Genomic DNA, 12,594 nt, shown 5'->3' with positions numbered 1-12,594 from the left:
CTCAACCTCAGTGGAAAAAGTCTGCTTGCACTTACCCTGTATATACCCCTCATAATTTTGTATTACTTTATCAAATCTCCTCTCAATCTTCTACATTCCAAGGAATAAAATCCTAACCTATTCAACCTCTCACTGTTTCGAAAGCGTAATCTAATCCTTCTAGTATTTAAATCAGAATTAGCCTCAAAACTATAAAGCTGAAATTCTTTACTCACCCAAGCCATAAAACTACAAGGTAGGATGCTACATTATGAAAAAAATGCCTTTAGAAATCCATCTGGGTTGAGTGCTATCCACAGTCGTGGATTATATACAGTGAACAATATATAGTTTTGACTATAACCCAATTTTACTACTTCCAAACCAGAGTGCGGATTTCTAAAACGTAATGTGACTGAATTCCCCCTTATTGTCTCATTGTGGACATTATTCACCTTAAACGCTTTCACTAAAATAGCTGAAAAGGAATTTCAGGCGAGAGCTGAAAAGGAATTTCAGGCGAGAGCTGAAAAGGAATTTCAGGCGAGTCCTGAAAGGTTGTGCTGTCGGCATAAAGTTTCATCTCGCTATGAAATCAGCACAATTCCTACAGCTTTCAATAGGTATGACTAGGTACGGGAGGATTTTCTGGCGGTTGTACACATTTATCCTTTAGTGCTTGTACATGAGCTTCTCAGAGTGTAGTTTCAATGTACTTAATAATTGAAGATATACTAATCAACAGCTTCAATATCCTTCCAACAGCCCTGGCACCTGCAGTGCAGCAAAGCTACCCAATGAATCGTGTTCTTTTGTATAAAGAAAGGGCACATGAGATGCATCTGGCACATTTATTTCACTTTGAAGTAAAAGGATACAATGAATACATATAGAGCTGTAGAGGGGGATGAAAGCAGTGATGGCGCATTTCATATCTGTATTAAAGTGCATCATGGCACTCATGCACACAAACTCATGTCAGCTGTTGATACAAATGGAAAGATTTTCAAATACTTCATCACTCATGTTCATTTTAAAATCTCGGATAAATCACTAAAACAATCCTATCAAAAATATATTTAGCAATGGTGAACAAATGAATGACAATTGATTAAATGCCAATTGTGCAAATATTTTGCTTCCCTCAGCTGTTCATTGCATCATCTAAGCATGCACAAGGCATATGACATCACACACAACCACATGTACAGTAATGTGATATGCAGTAATCAAAGTGCCTCAATACTAACGATGAGTTACGTATAAAAGATGTCTCCTGTAATGCCAAGTATGTAAAGCAGTTCATATCTGTACACTCAACAACACCTAATATTCCTTTGCAGGCATTAAGTATTGTGTCACTTTACTGTAACTGTTCTTAAGAATTCAGAACAAATTTTAAAAAAAAATCCGAGTATGCTCATGGTGCAATGGAATGGAGAGGAAATCAATTTTGGAACAAAATGTTCTGTCCTTTGTAAACCATTGCTAAGTATTTTTACTGAACCACTATTTTGATCACCTTCCTATGCACATCACCTGAAACAGCTAGTTGTGTGCTAACAAATTTCTATCCACTATCATTTGATTAAGACATCTGTGAAAACTCATTTGCCTAAAATTATTCACTTTCAAATAATTAAGATTTCTTTTATTTTACAAAAAAACACGAACAGCTGTCAAGCCTGGTGTCAAGTTTAAAAACCAACACCAGGTAGCTATTTGAATATTACAAACCTCAGATGAGGATTACATCCAATCTTTATATTACCAGATAAGCATACTTCAATATAAATTAATGCACATCCAAATTGGGAACCAATATGTGCCATTCATTTCCATAGGATATTTTGTATGATAGGTGCTGACCTTTATTAACAGATCAAAAAGGAAGAAATTTAAATCGACATCCATAGCATAAGCATGTGTTATTGAACATTAGTTACAATATCTTGCTTCCATCTCCATGAAAGATGCTCCCCTGTGGGGTTCTACTTGCTGGAAAAGCTCATATTGTAGAATTATGGTTAGAAGTTCTAGTTTTGGCTTACTTTCCCTTCAACATGCGCTTTCTGGAATTGCAAATGTTTTATTTTCTTGGCGGTGATTGGAACTGAAATTTCTTTTTGCACAGCAGGTGTATAATTTTTATATTAATAATAATATTCTTTCCCATTTCTTCTGTGTGAAATTACAAGGCAGCAAAATTCTGTGTTGATGAGAGCAAAAGTATGATTCCATATGTTTTTCCAGCGTGATTCACGGAGCTGCACTCCACGCTATTACTCCTAAGGGAAGAAAAGAAAGATTAAAACTTTATTCTTTTGCATCTCCAACAGCCATTTACTTTCCCCGCCTAATCCTTTACCCCAGCCCTCTTTGGCTTGTGCTGGTTTGAATATAAAATGTTGAACAGTTATCTTTTTAAATTTAGATTTAGAGATACAGCCTGGAAGCAGACCACTCTGGCCCAATAGGCCCGAGCCACCCAATTTCACCCATGTGACCAATTAACCTACCAGCCTGCACATCTTTGGAATGTGGGAGGAAACCAGAGCACCCAGAGGAAACCCACACAGTCACAAGGTTTCCTCATGGGGTTTCCTTACAGGCAGTGGTGGGAATCGAACTCAGGCCACTAGCTCTGTAACTGCATTCTGCTAACTGCTACGCTACCATGAATCCCCAGTGCAATAACAGCTTTTCTCGCTATCATTTACTTTCTTTGACTAACAGTCACTGGACAAAGACCAATATGGACATTTCCCTCAACAGCAAAGGTACTGTAGTGTTCCCTGATTACCAATGGTAAATAAATTAACACAAGAAATTGTGCGGGCAAGATCCTATTCAATGCAGCTCACTGCCACATTTGGCAGTGTATTCCAGAAGGTATTATAGGATTACAGGAAAGATGTCAACAAAATAGAGAGAGTACAGAGATTTACGAGAATGTTACCTGGGTTTCAGCACCTAAGTTACAGAGAAAGGTTGAACAAGTTAGGTCTTTATTCTTTGGAGTGTAGAAGGTTGAGGGGGACTTGATAGAGGTATTTAAAATTATGAGGGGGGTAGATAGAGTTGACGTGGATAGGCTTTTTCCATTGAGAGAAGGGGAGATTCAAACAAGAGGACATGAGTTGAGAGTTAAGGGGCAAAAGTTTAAGGGTAACACGAGGGGGAACTTCTTTACTTAGAGAGTGGTAGCTGTGTGGAACGAGCTTCCAGTAGAAGTGGTAGAGGCAGGTTCAGTATTGTCATTTTAAAGAAATTGGATAGGTATGTGGATAGGAAAGGAATGGAGGGTTATGGGCTGAGTGCAGGTCAGTGGGACTAGGTGAGAGTAAGCGTTCGGCACTGACGAGAAGAGCCAAGATGGTCTGTTTCCAGGCTGTAATTGTTATATGGTATGTGGTAGGGTTTTATTTTTAAGGGTAGGGCATCTAAAAGCACGTCTGTAGATTGGAAATGTGTCAAACACTCATCTGTTAAGTGACAAGGAAGTGTTTAAATGAACAGTTGAAAGTTTAATGGAAATATGTGCAGATATTATTTCCATTAATTCAAAATAATGAGTGGATTGTATAATGTGTTGATGGATGGAGAATTATTTACCCTATTACAGCACAATTGAAATATTCCCTCAGACTTTGGCACTACAGCCAGAGGTAATGGAGAAAGGTTGTAAAACAATTCATTACCCCATTAAAGAGGCTGTCAAAAATTACAGAAATCTGAAAATTCATCATTTGTGCAGGATTTGAAAGGATTCTAACTATCTATTAAAGTAAGAGAGTGAAACATTGGTAAAATTACATGTAATTAAATGAAGTGCTGAATGTAAATCCGCGTATTTGGCAGCCTTGCATCAGTTATTAACATGTCTACTTTCTGAATTTTTGTCAGTTATAGCTTGGGAATGAATTTCTAGCCTATCTGAAGTATTGACATAAACTATCAGCTTGACTCAGTGGAAAATACAATGTGGCATGAAATACGAGAGGCCAATTTGTCTGATAATCCTGTCCACTCAATTGTTGCAGAATTATCTGTCAAGCAATCTACTGAACCCACTCTAAGTAAAAGTAAATTGCCCAAGACAACAAAACTATAATTTTTACAGAGATTACAGCTTAAACAAAGAGATGAATCCACTCATTTCTGCTCTGTCCACTTCCATTCCATGGATGACTGGCCTTTTATCCCCAATGGCATATTAATCATTACATTCTGTAGAGAAAGTTATCAGCTATTTATAACTTTTGATCTTTTTTTAAAAAAACGTCACAGGTGCTGCTGTATTTACTTTAGAAGCGTTAGGTACAGTTTCTTGACAGAATTCTCATACTAAGCTATTAAGGTTTTAGTTATCAAGCACTAAATTTCAAAAAGGCCAAGTTTTTTTTTAATCTATAAAATTGTGTTGGCAATTTATGAAAATGCTAAGCAAGCGTTTTGCCAAACAACGATAAAGCACTGCGGATAGAGCAATACTTGACAGTACCAGCAACCCGGGTTCAATTCCCAACGATGTCTGTATGGGGTTTATACGTTTTCCCCGTGACCGTGTGGGGTTTCCTCCGGGTGCTCTGGTTTCCTCCCACAGTCCAAAGACATACAAGGTTGGTAGGTTAATTGATCATTGTAAACTGTCCCACGGTAAGGCTAGAGTCAAACTGAGGGTTGCTGGGCAGAAAGGCTTGAAAAGCCTGTTCCACGTTGTATCTCAATAAATAATAATTGACATAAATGAAATAACACATTTGCACTGAACTAAAAATAACCACCAAAAAATACAAGCCCATCTTTTACCACAGATTGGAAACAAAATACAACAAACGCTGGGTGAGCAGCAAATCAAGCAGCATATTTAGAAAGGAAAATTAGTCAATGTTTCAGGACAAAGACTCTTCATCAGAACTGAGAAAGAGTGAACACACATTTCCATCAGCTGGATGCTGCCTGGCCTGCTGAGTTCCTCCAGCATTTTGTGTGTGTTGTTTGGATTTCCAGCATCTGCAGATTTTCCTGTTTTGAAAAAGGGGGAATGCTGATTAGTCGGAGATGGAGGGAAGATGGTGGTGGGCAACATGTGAAATAAAGGGAATGTCAGTAATAGGGTGAAACAGAGAGCTGAGTTCCTTTTTCTGTAGAACAAATTACTAATGTAGTAAAGTCTGGTGAAGTTACATAATCTGACTCAATATGATGTGCTGAGTAGGCCATAACATACAAATGAACACACAAAATGAGGAATGGCATGTACAATTGACCAGTTCCTGAAATACTGTAACCAGAAAGAGCAAGTTATCTGAAGTTGCAGAACTCAGTATCATGTCCTTCAGGTTTCAAGGTGCTCTGATGATAAAATATGAGACGAGGGCTTTTTGAACTTGCATATTGGAAAAGTGCAGGAGGCCACAGTCAGATGTCAGAATGAGAATGGGATGGAGGATTAAAATGGCCAGCAACTGATAGCTCAGGGTCACTCTCATGGAATGAGCAGAGGTACTGTACTCTTCAAAAAAAAAATCATCCAACCTGCATTGAATCTTTAAACCGAAACATTAACTTGTTTCTCTTTCTGTAGAGGATGTTCTATTAGCCGAGTTCTTTCAATATTTCAGCTCTTGTTGCATGACGTACCCATTGCGAAGCACTCCTATTATTTTAATATTCAATTGTGTTCCACTTCAAAAATTATAGAAGCATTTTCAAATCTCATGATACTCCTTTCAGAATCACTGACTGTTTTGCAATCACTGTTTTATTTAGTTAATAACATATCTATGTTGATGTTTTTTACAATGCCTTTTAGTGTTTTGAAATCCTGAATTACAGTGTTCTTTGCCTTTTCTCTGGAGGCAAAGCTCAGATACACTGATCTCTTTTCTCAATGTTGAACTTCAAAGACCAGCTTATTTTAGTTGCCTTTTTAGACCCATTCAAAAGTATCCTTCAGTATAGAATGAAAAAGTTTGTTCATATTTTTCTACATGGGCTCACGTATTATAGATTTGTGTCCATAATTTATCCTGTGAACAACTCAGAATTTTTACCAACAAATCCGGCTTCTTATTTTAGTACAATTTTGATAAATAAATACAGTACATTTTCTAAATTGATCATTCCTTCTTTGGATATTTCAGACAATAAAACGTGCTTAATTCTACTATAAACATTTGATGCTTCAAACTGGGACTCAAATAATGTTGATTAAGATATCGATTAGAAAGAGTAGGAACTAGCAGCCGAAACAAAACAGGAGAAATTAGAAAGCTTTAGGCTTTTTAGTCTGCCATTCAGTCTCATCTGATACAAAGCTGCATTTAATCACTTACAGTACTGTGCAAAAGTCACACACACATAATAGTAACAAATAAAGTGATAGCCATTAAGTTACCATACCTTTGATTCCTTTGCATTCTGCTCAGTTTCTGACTCTGATTCTTTATAAACAACCGCCTTTGTCACAAGCATGTCAGGGTGTAGTTGTTTCACCTCCTTAATTGCAAGAGCCAAAGCCTAGAGGTACATGGTTCATGGTTTAATTTGTGAGACACAAACGTAGAATCCTACTGAAAGCTGACAGCCAGATAAATGAGTGCAATACCATTAACACTGATTTCTTTGTTCTGAAGAGATTGGTAACTAAAGGCTCATTGTCTGCTGGATTATAAATCGACATCCTTCTGAGTAGAGGCGCCACAGTAACACAGCGGTTAGCGTGATGTCATTACAGTTCAGGGCATTGGAGTTCGGAGTTCAATTCCGATGTCAACTGGAAGGAGTCTATATGACCTCCTGGTGGAATGTCTGGGTTTTCTCCGGATGCTCCAGTTTCCTCCCACGGTCCAAAGATATACAGGTTGGTAGGTTAATTGGTCATTGTAAACTGTCCCGTTTTTGGTTAGGGTTAAATCGGGGTGGTTGGGTGGTGCAGCTGCAAGGGCCGAAAGGGCCTATTCTGCACTGTATCTTAATTTTAAAAAATATATATTTTTTTAAAACATTTGGTCATGTCAATAATGTGGAAGAAGATATCAAGCAAAAGGAAATCAAGCCACTGACAAACTCCATTAATGACAATTGTAACAATGACCTGCCAATGACTTGAGATCTCTGAATTTATCTGCACCTCAGTGGAACGGATTTCCAAAATGACAAGGTGTTGGCTGGTAAAGGAAGGATCAGTGGCAGCTAGACAAGTTTTTCCAGGTCAGCTTGAACCCCAGCTTATAGTTGGATGCTGGAGACCATATTGAACAGCATCCTGTAATCTCTATCAACACTTGGCACAGCTGCTTCTCATTGGTCCACCAGGGGACTGACAGATCTGTGCAGAAAGTGCCAGAGGTTTAACATCAACAGACTGAGGAGGAGTGCACCTTCATTGGCTCTATTGATACCACCACTTGTCTGAGTCAAAATTCAACTGGAAAATTAATGTTAACTGTGAATCTCAATCTTTTTCTCTCCTAAATATTCAAGATCTTCAGAATGAATCAACAGTAGCTTAAATACTGGGGTAACCACTGTACCGATTATGAGGAAGCATACTTAATTTACAATTGTAAGGGAAGTTAAGAATTCAGAATGTTAAATTACAGTCTACACAAGTGCTCATTCATTCAAATATGATGCAATATACCATGTTTGTGAAATCAATGAAAAATAATTTCCTCTATAGTATGTAATCATTCTGCTACTCATATATTGCCATACCACTACCAAGAGCAGCAAAACCTATTTTTCTTCCATTGATCTCAAATGAAAATACCATAAAGCTCTTTTCCTATAATGCAACATCTTAGGCCTTTGCGAGAATGGTAGGACGGAATCATTGTATTTTAGATTCTGTACCTGGTCTTGATCAACATCAGCATCTCCTGTGATGATAATTCTCTTCTCAATCCTGGTTTCAGAGAATCCCCCTTTCACTGACTGAACAAATAAGACAATCTTTTAGAAGCAGACCTTCATCAAAAGAGCAAATCGCTGTCAGCTCTGTGGACCTTTACCTCAGGGTGTGTGTGTGGAAAAACAACATTCACTCTGTATTGGCCAAAACCTGGCAACAGAGTTTTAAATTCTTGTTGTGATATTTAGATTTCTTGTATGTTAGATACCCAACTGATCAAAATATAGATAAGGAACTCAAACATTTTCTAATTTTGGTACTCCATTAAAATATACGACTCAAAGAAAAACACACACAAATCCCATGATATATTAGGTCAACTAGTTTGTCAGATTTTATAATTTGCAAAAGCTGAATTACTAGAGTTTTTTTCTAGTCCCTCTTTCTACTTTACTAATTAAGAATTTAAAATTCTTATTTTGCTTTTCTCTGTTCCCCTGGTCTTCCTCTTACGGCAGAAGGGGGATCTGAGGAGATTGTCTTGCTTCCCCCACCACCACAGGAGCATGAGAAAACAGTGCATCCAGAACAGAAATTGGTGTTCAAAAATTAAACACTGAAGATGCTAAAAATCCAAGACATCTACCTTGAAATGATTTTACTATTAGCCAATAAAGTATTCGAACAGAAAAACAGAATCATGATGCACGCATTTATACTAATTCAACATTTCAACAATTGGCCCACAGCCTTCTATGTTTTAGTGATTGAAGTGCTTGTCGAGACACTTCCTAAATGCAGTGAGAGTCTCTGCTTTTACCATCCCCCTCAGGCGGGTGATCCAGATTCTATACACAATCTTGGTGAAAAAATCCCTCAGTTCCTCATTCAAACTAAAACTATATTTTAGGCACATCTGCCATGGGGAAAAATTATTATCTATCCTTTCTATGCCACTCTATTGTTTGTATCATAAATCTGAAATGTCAACTTTTCTGTGTTGGCCGTAGGACCTAGTTATACACAATTTGGCTGCTATACTTCCTTACTAAAATGAGTACACATTAAAAATACTTCCAAAGTTGTTAAGCATTTTAGAAAGAAAGATGTTTATTCATATGTTCACACTTTCAAAATGAACATACTGGTGAATCAAATCAGGAAGGCGTCAAGGAGGAAGAGGAAGAAGGATTGGAGATCCAAATGGGAAAGGAGAAAACCAAACATCTAGACATAAAATTAATGAATTTAGCAAGGATTGATCATTAAGATGAAAGGAATTAATTATATTTCTGTTAAATAAATTGATTCACAGAAAACTGGAGTTGGGATAGGTTTGGTGATGGCAGCGTTAACAGCAAAATTATAATTTAACAGCTGAAGGAATTTGAGGCATAATGAAAGCCCAGGATTGTTCACTATGGAAAATACTCAGTTAAAATTTTTATTGGGTGCCTCGTTAGCTTGAGTTCGGAGTTCAATTCTGCTGCTATCTGTAAGGAGTTCATATGTTTTCCCCGTGAACTGGGTGGGTTTTCTCCTGGTGCTTCGGTTTCTTCCCACAGTTCAAAGACGTATGAATTAGTAAGTTAATTGGTCATTGAAAATTGTCCTATGATTAGGCTTGTTTTGAATAGGCGAGTTACTGAGTGGTGAGTCTCACTGGGCTTGTTTTGCGCTGTGTCTCAAAATTAAAAATCGAAATAAATGTATTCATATTTCTGAAAGAATAAACAAGGGATGAGGATCAACAGATATGTGAATGGTATTGAAATGGAATTTTTTTTTAACATCCACCAACACAAAAATTCCTATTTCTGTTTTCGCTCCTTTGATTATTTACACAGGTCAGGTTCCAAGCTCAGTTCATTCACTCTCATGCGATTGTTATTTCAAGTCAAATGGAGCAACACAGAAAATAGACTGAACTGCACAATGTGATTCACAAAATATAGGTTAATATTTGAAATTGTATTTTACCACTACTTTGCAATTAGTCATAAGCCTGCTTTTGAGTTGTCAGCTTTCTTGGAGTTGTGTCAGCGTTTTTGGTGCCATTAAATTGGTCCAATTCATGTTGCTGGGACTGGACAGATTGAGTTACAAGAAATTATATAGGTTGGGTTTGGTGCCCCTCGAGCAAAGGGATTAGTGATTTACAGAGTTATGAAGATGATAGAAAGTGCAAATAGTAACATTCCTTTTCCCAGAGAAGGGGGGCACCCAAAGCTAGAGGACTTCGTTTTAAGGCACAAGGAGAAAGATTTAAAGGTTGCCTGAGGGGCTTTTTTCCCTACACAGATGTTAGTGGGTATGTAGAACACGGTGCCAGAAGAAGTAAGATTACAAATTTTCATAAATATTTGGAGAGTTTTCTGGATGGGAAAGGTTTACAGCAGGGATTGCCAACTTGCGATACTTGAATCCTTTGCTTAATGGTATTGGTACATGGCAAAAACAGGTTGGGAACCCCTGGTTTAGAGGGGTATGGGCCAAATGAGGGCAAATGGGACTAGTTCAGGAAGCAACGTTTATCAACATGGATGAATTGGGCCAAAAGACTAATTGCAAACTGTATAACTGTGAGTTTACAACATAAATTGTACCATAAAGAGTGAAAAGTTCCACTGCAGTTACCTCTGCTGCCTTTTTAATATGTCAAGCAACTTAGCTACAAAAGATGTTTTAAAATTCAACCAAAAAGTGAAAAACACCACATTTGATAAAGCATGATTAAAAAGATCAGCATAATCTTTTGTTTAGTTCAACAATTTTGATAAAATTGTTTTCTTATCAGCCTTCCAAGTGTTTGGAATTTTAACAATAATTTTGTTTCTGAACAGCGTTACCTTGGTGATATGAGTGGTGGTTGATGTTGATATAGTTTCTGAAGTAACAGACTGAGAGCTCGTAACTCCACTATTATTGTCAACCTGAAAAAGTAGTAAAATATAAACAGTTTAGAGTTCAGGGTTCAAGATGAAAGGAAAGCTCTTGAAAATTACTAGGCTAATAGCTAGCCACTTACAGTTGATGCGGGCAGAGTTTCTGATACAATATTTTGAGAGCTTGTTACAACTTCATTCCCCGGATCTTGACTATTGGTAATCTACACATAAAAAGAGACAAATGTGCATTAAAATTAAATATATTTAATGAATGAACAAACTTTACTGCTCTGAGAATCATAAAGAGATACAGCGCACATTGTCCACACCAACCAAACAGCCACTTTGCACTAAGCCTACATTAATCTCATAACCAACTCCTCCCTCCCAACCCAACTCCGGATTCGACCACTTACGCAAACATCAGCGCAATCCGCGGTGGCCAATTAATCTGTCATCTCGCATATCTTTGGGATGGGAGGAAACCAGAGCACCTGGAGGAAACCCATGTGGTCACAGGGAGAACATATTGAAGCTTCACAAGGCACTAGAGGTCATGTCTCTATAGCACTCCTCCTAGCACCAAGTCTACGCCTTTGGAGTATAAATTTGCTGAATCTATCTGACTGGAATCAATCAATGTACATCACTGTGCCCAAGGAAGCAAAACCAAATCAAAAATAAAAGCAGACCTAGAAAAAACTATTAAAAACTCAGATGAAACTACAAAGAAACTTATCTTCAGATCTGATGGAAGTTTATATATCTTGGTATACCAGGAATATGCTTCAGTATTACCCAGATATATTTTGAAGGAGTGAGCGGATTAATAGTAAAAATAAATAATGATAGAAATGCCACATCTTTAGAACAACTCATCAAGTCTGTGACCACTCCCAGAGCAAAGCCATTCCCTCACTTACTTCTCCACAACTCATTCTCTCACACATCCCAGTCAGATGCACTCTAATTTACTTCTAATATAGTTGGGTAAGCAGGAAAATCACAGTAACCAGCCAGTGTATTTTTAACATGAAAGCTAAAACCCAAGCTCCTTGGGAGAACGTGTGAAACAAACAGACAAAATAAAACACACACACAAACCAAAGGTCAGATTGAACCCAGATTACTGAAGTGGTAAGACACCAACGGTACCTGCTGCAACAGTGTCGTAGCCTGCATGCAGCGATCACTGATCTAAAATATGTGCAGTGACTTGTGGCCACTCTTTACATGGAAAAAAGGTAGCTCAATGAAATGGACAGATCCACATTTCTCCCACCATCCTCAGTGTTTTCACACTCCAACAAAGCAGCCTTAACAACATAGCAATAAATGGCTGATCAGTTCCTTGTTTGTGGGATCTGGAACAGATTTTTAGCAAATGATTTAATCTCTGCACCCACAAAATTTCTTTGCATTTTTCCCTTCCTTTCATTCCCAGACCACTATCTAATTCCACAGGAGCAGCAAAAATAAAATCCCCAAATACCTGTATGGTGCTGGTGGGTGTTTTGATTTCCAATGGTGTTTCTTTGGAGGTGGCTTCCACTTTTACAATAGGTTCCTCACTTGGCAACCCTGTTTTTGCTTTTGAGATATCCTGAAAAATAAAACAATGCCCAAATTTTTCCCATCGTCATTGTTTTATAGATTTAATGTACCAACCCAGGAGATCATCAGAAGATGAGAAAACATTTCTCCTTTACTTACTTTTGGTCACATAAGAAATCAAGTCATCAGGCTTTCAATCAGGCATTGCTGTTACATGAAGAAGATCTCAAGTTTAACATCTGCACATAAAGTAATGTTCACTGCATGTAGTTTTTAAGTTAACTACAGAAGCCCTAAAGCTGATTAAGATGG

The 12,594-nt window shown here is 37.6% G+C and overlaps 1 protein-coding gene across 12 annotated transcripts in view; it reads right to left on the bottom strand.

The window, feature by feature from the left end:
• Positions 1 to 816: 816 nt before the first annotated feature.
• LOC132399867 (band 4.1-like protein 1) overlaps positions 817 to 12,594 on the bottom strand; it is a 290,816-nt gene continuing 279,038 nt past the window's right edge. For all 12 annotated transcript variants that reach the window (XM_059980728.1, XM_059980721.1, XM_059980718.1 and 9 more), the window contains 6 exons: positions 12,221 to 12,331; positions 10,869 to 10,949; positions 10,690 to 10,773; positions 7,843 to 7,923; positions 6,388 to 6,504; positions 817 to 2,267 (listed from right to left, as the gene is read on the bottom strand). In XM_059980728.1, the coding sequence (XP_059836711.1) occupies positions 2,262 to 2,267; positions 6,388 to 6,504; positions 7,843 to 7,923; positions 10,690 to 10,773; positions 10,869 to 10,949; positions 12,221 to 12,331 (480 nt within the window). In that variant the 3' untranslated portion in view covers positions 817 to 2,261. The remainder of the gene's footprint in view (positions 2,268 to 6,387; positions 6,505 to 7,842; positions 7,924 to 10,689; positions 10,774 to 10,868; positions 10,950 to 12,220; positions 12,332 to 12,594) is intronic.

This window comes from Hypanus sabinus, chromosome 9 (genome assembly GCF_030144855.1).
Source record: "Hypanus sabinus isolate sHypSab1 chromosome 9, sHypSab1.hap1, whole genome shotgun sequence".
Classification (NCBI taxonomy): domain Eukaryota; kingdom Metazoa; phylum Chordata; class Chondrichthyes; order Myliobatiformes; family Dasyatidae; genus Hypanus; species Hypanus sabinus.
This window is presented reverse-complemented; position numbering and strand designations above follow the sequence as displayed.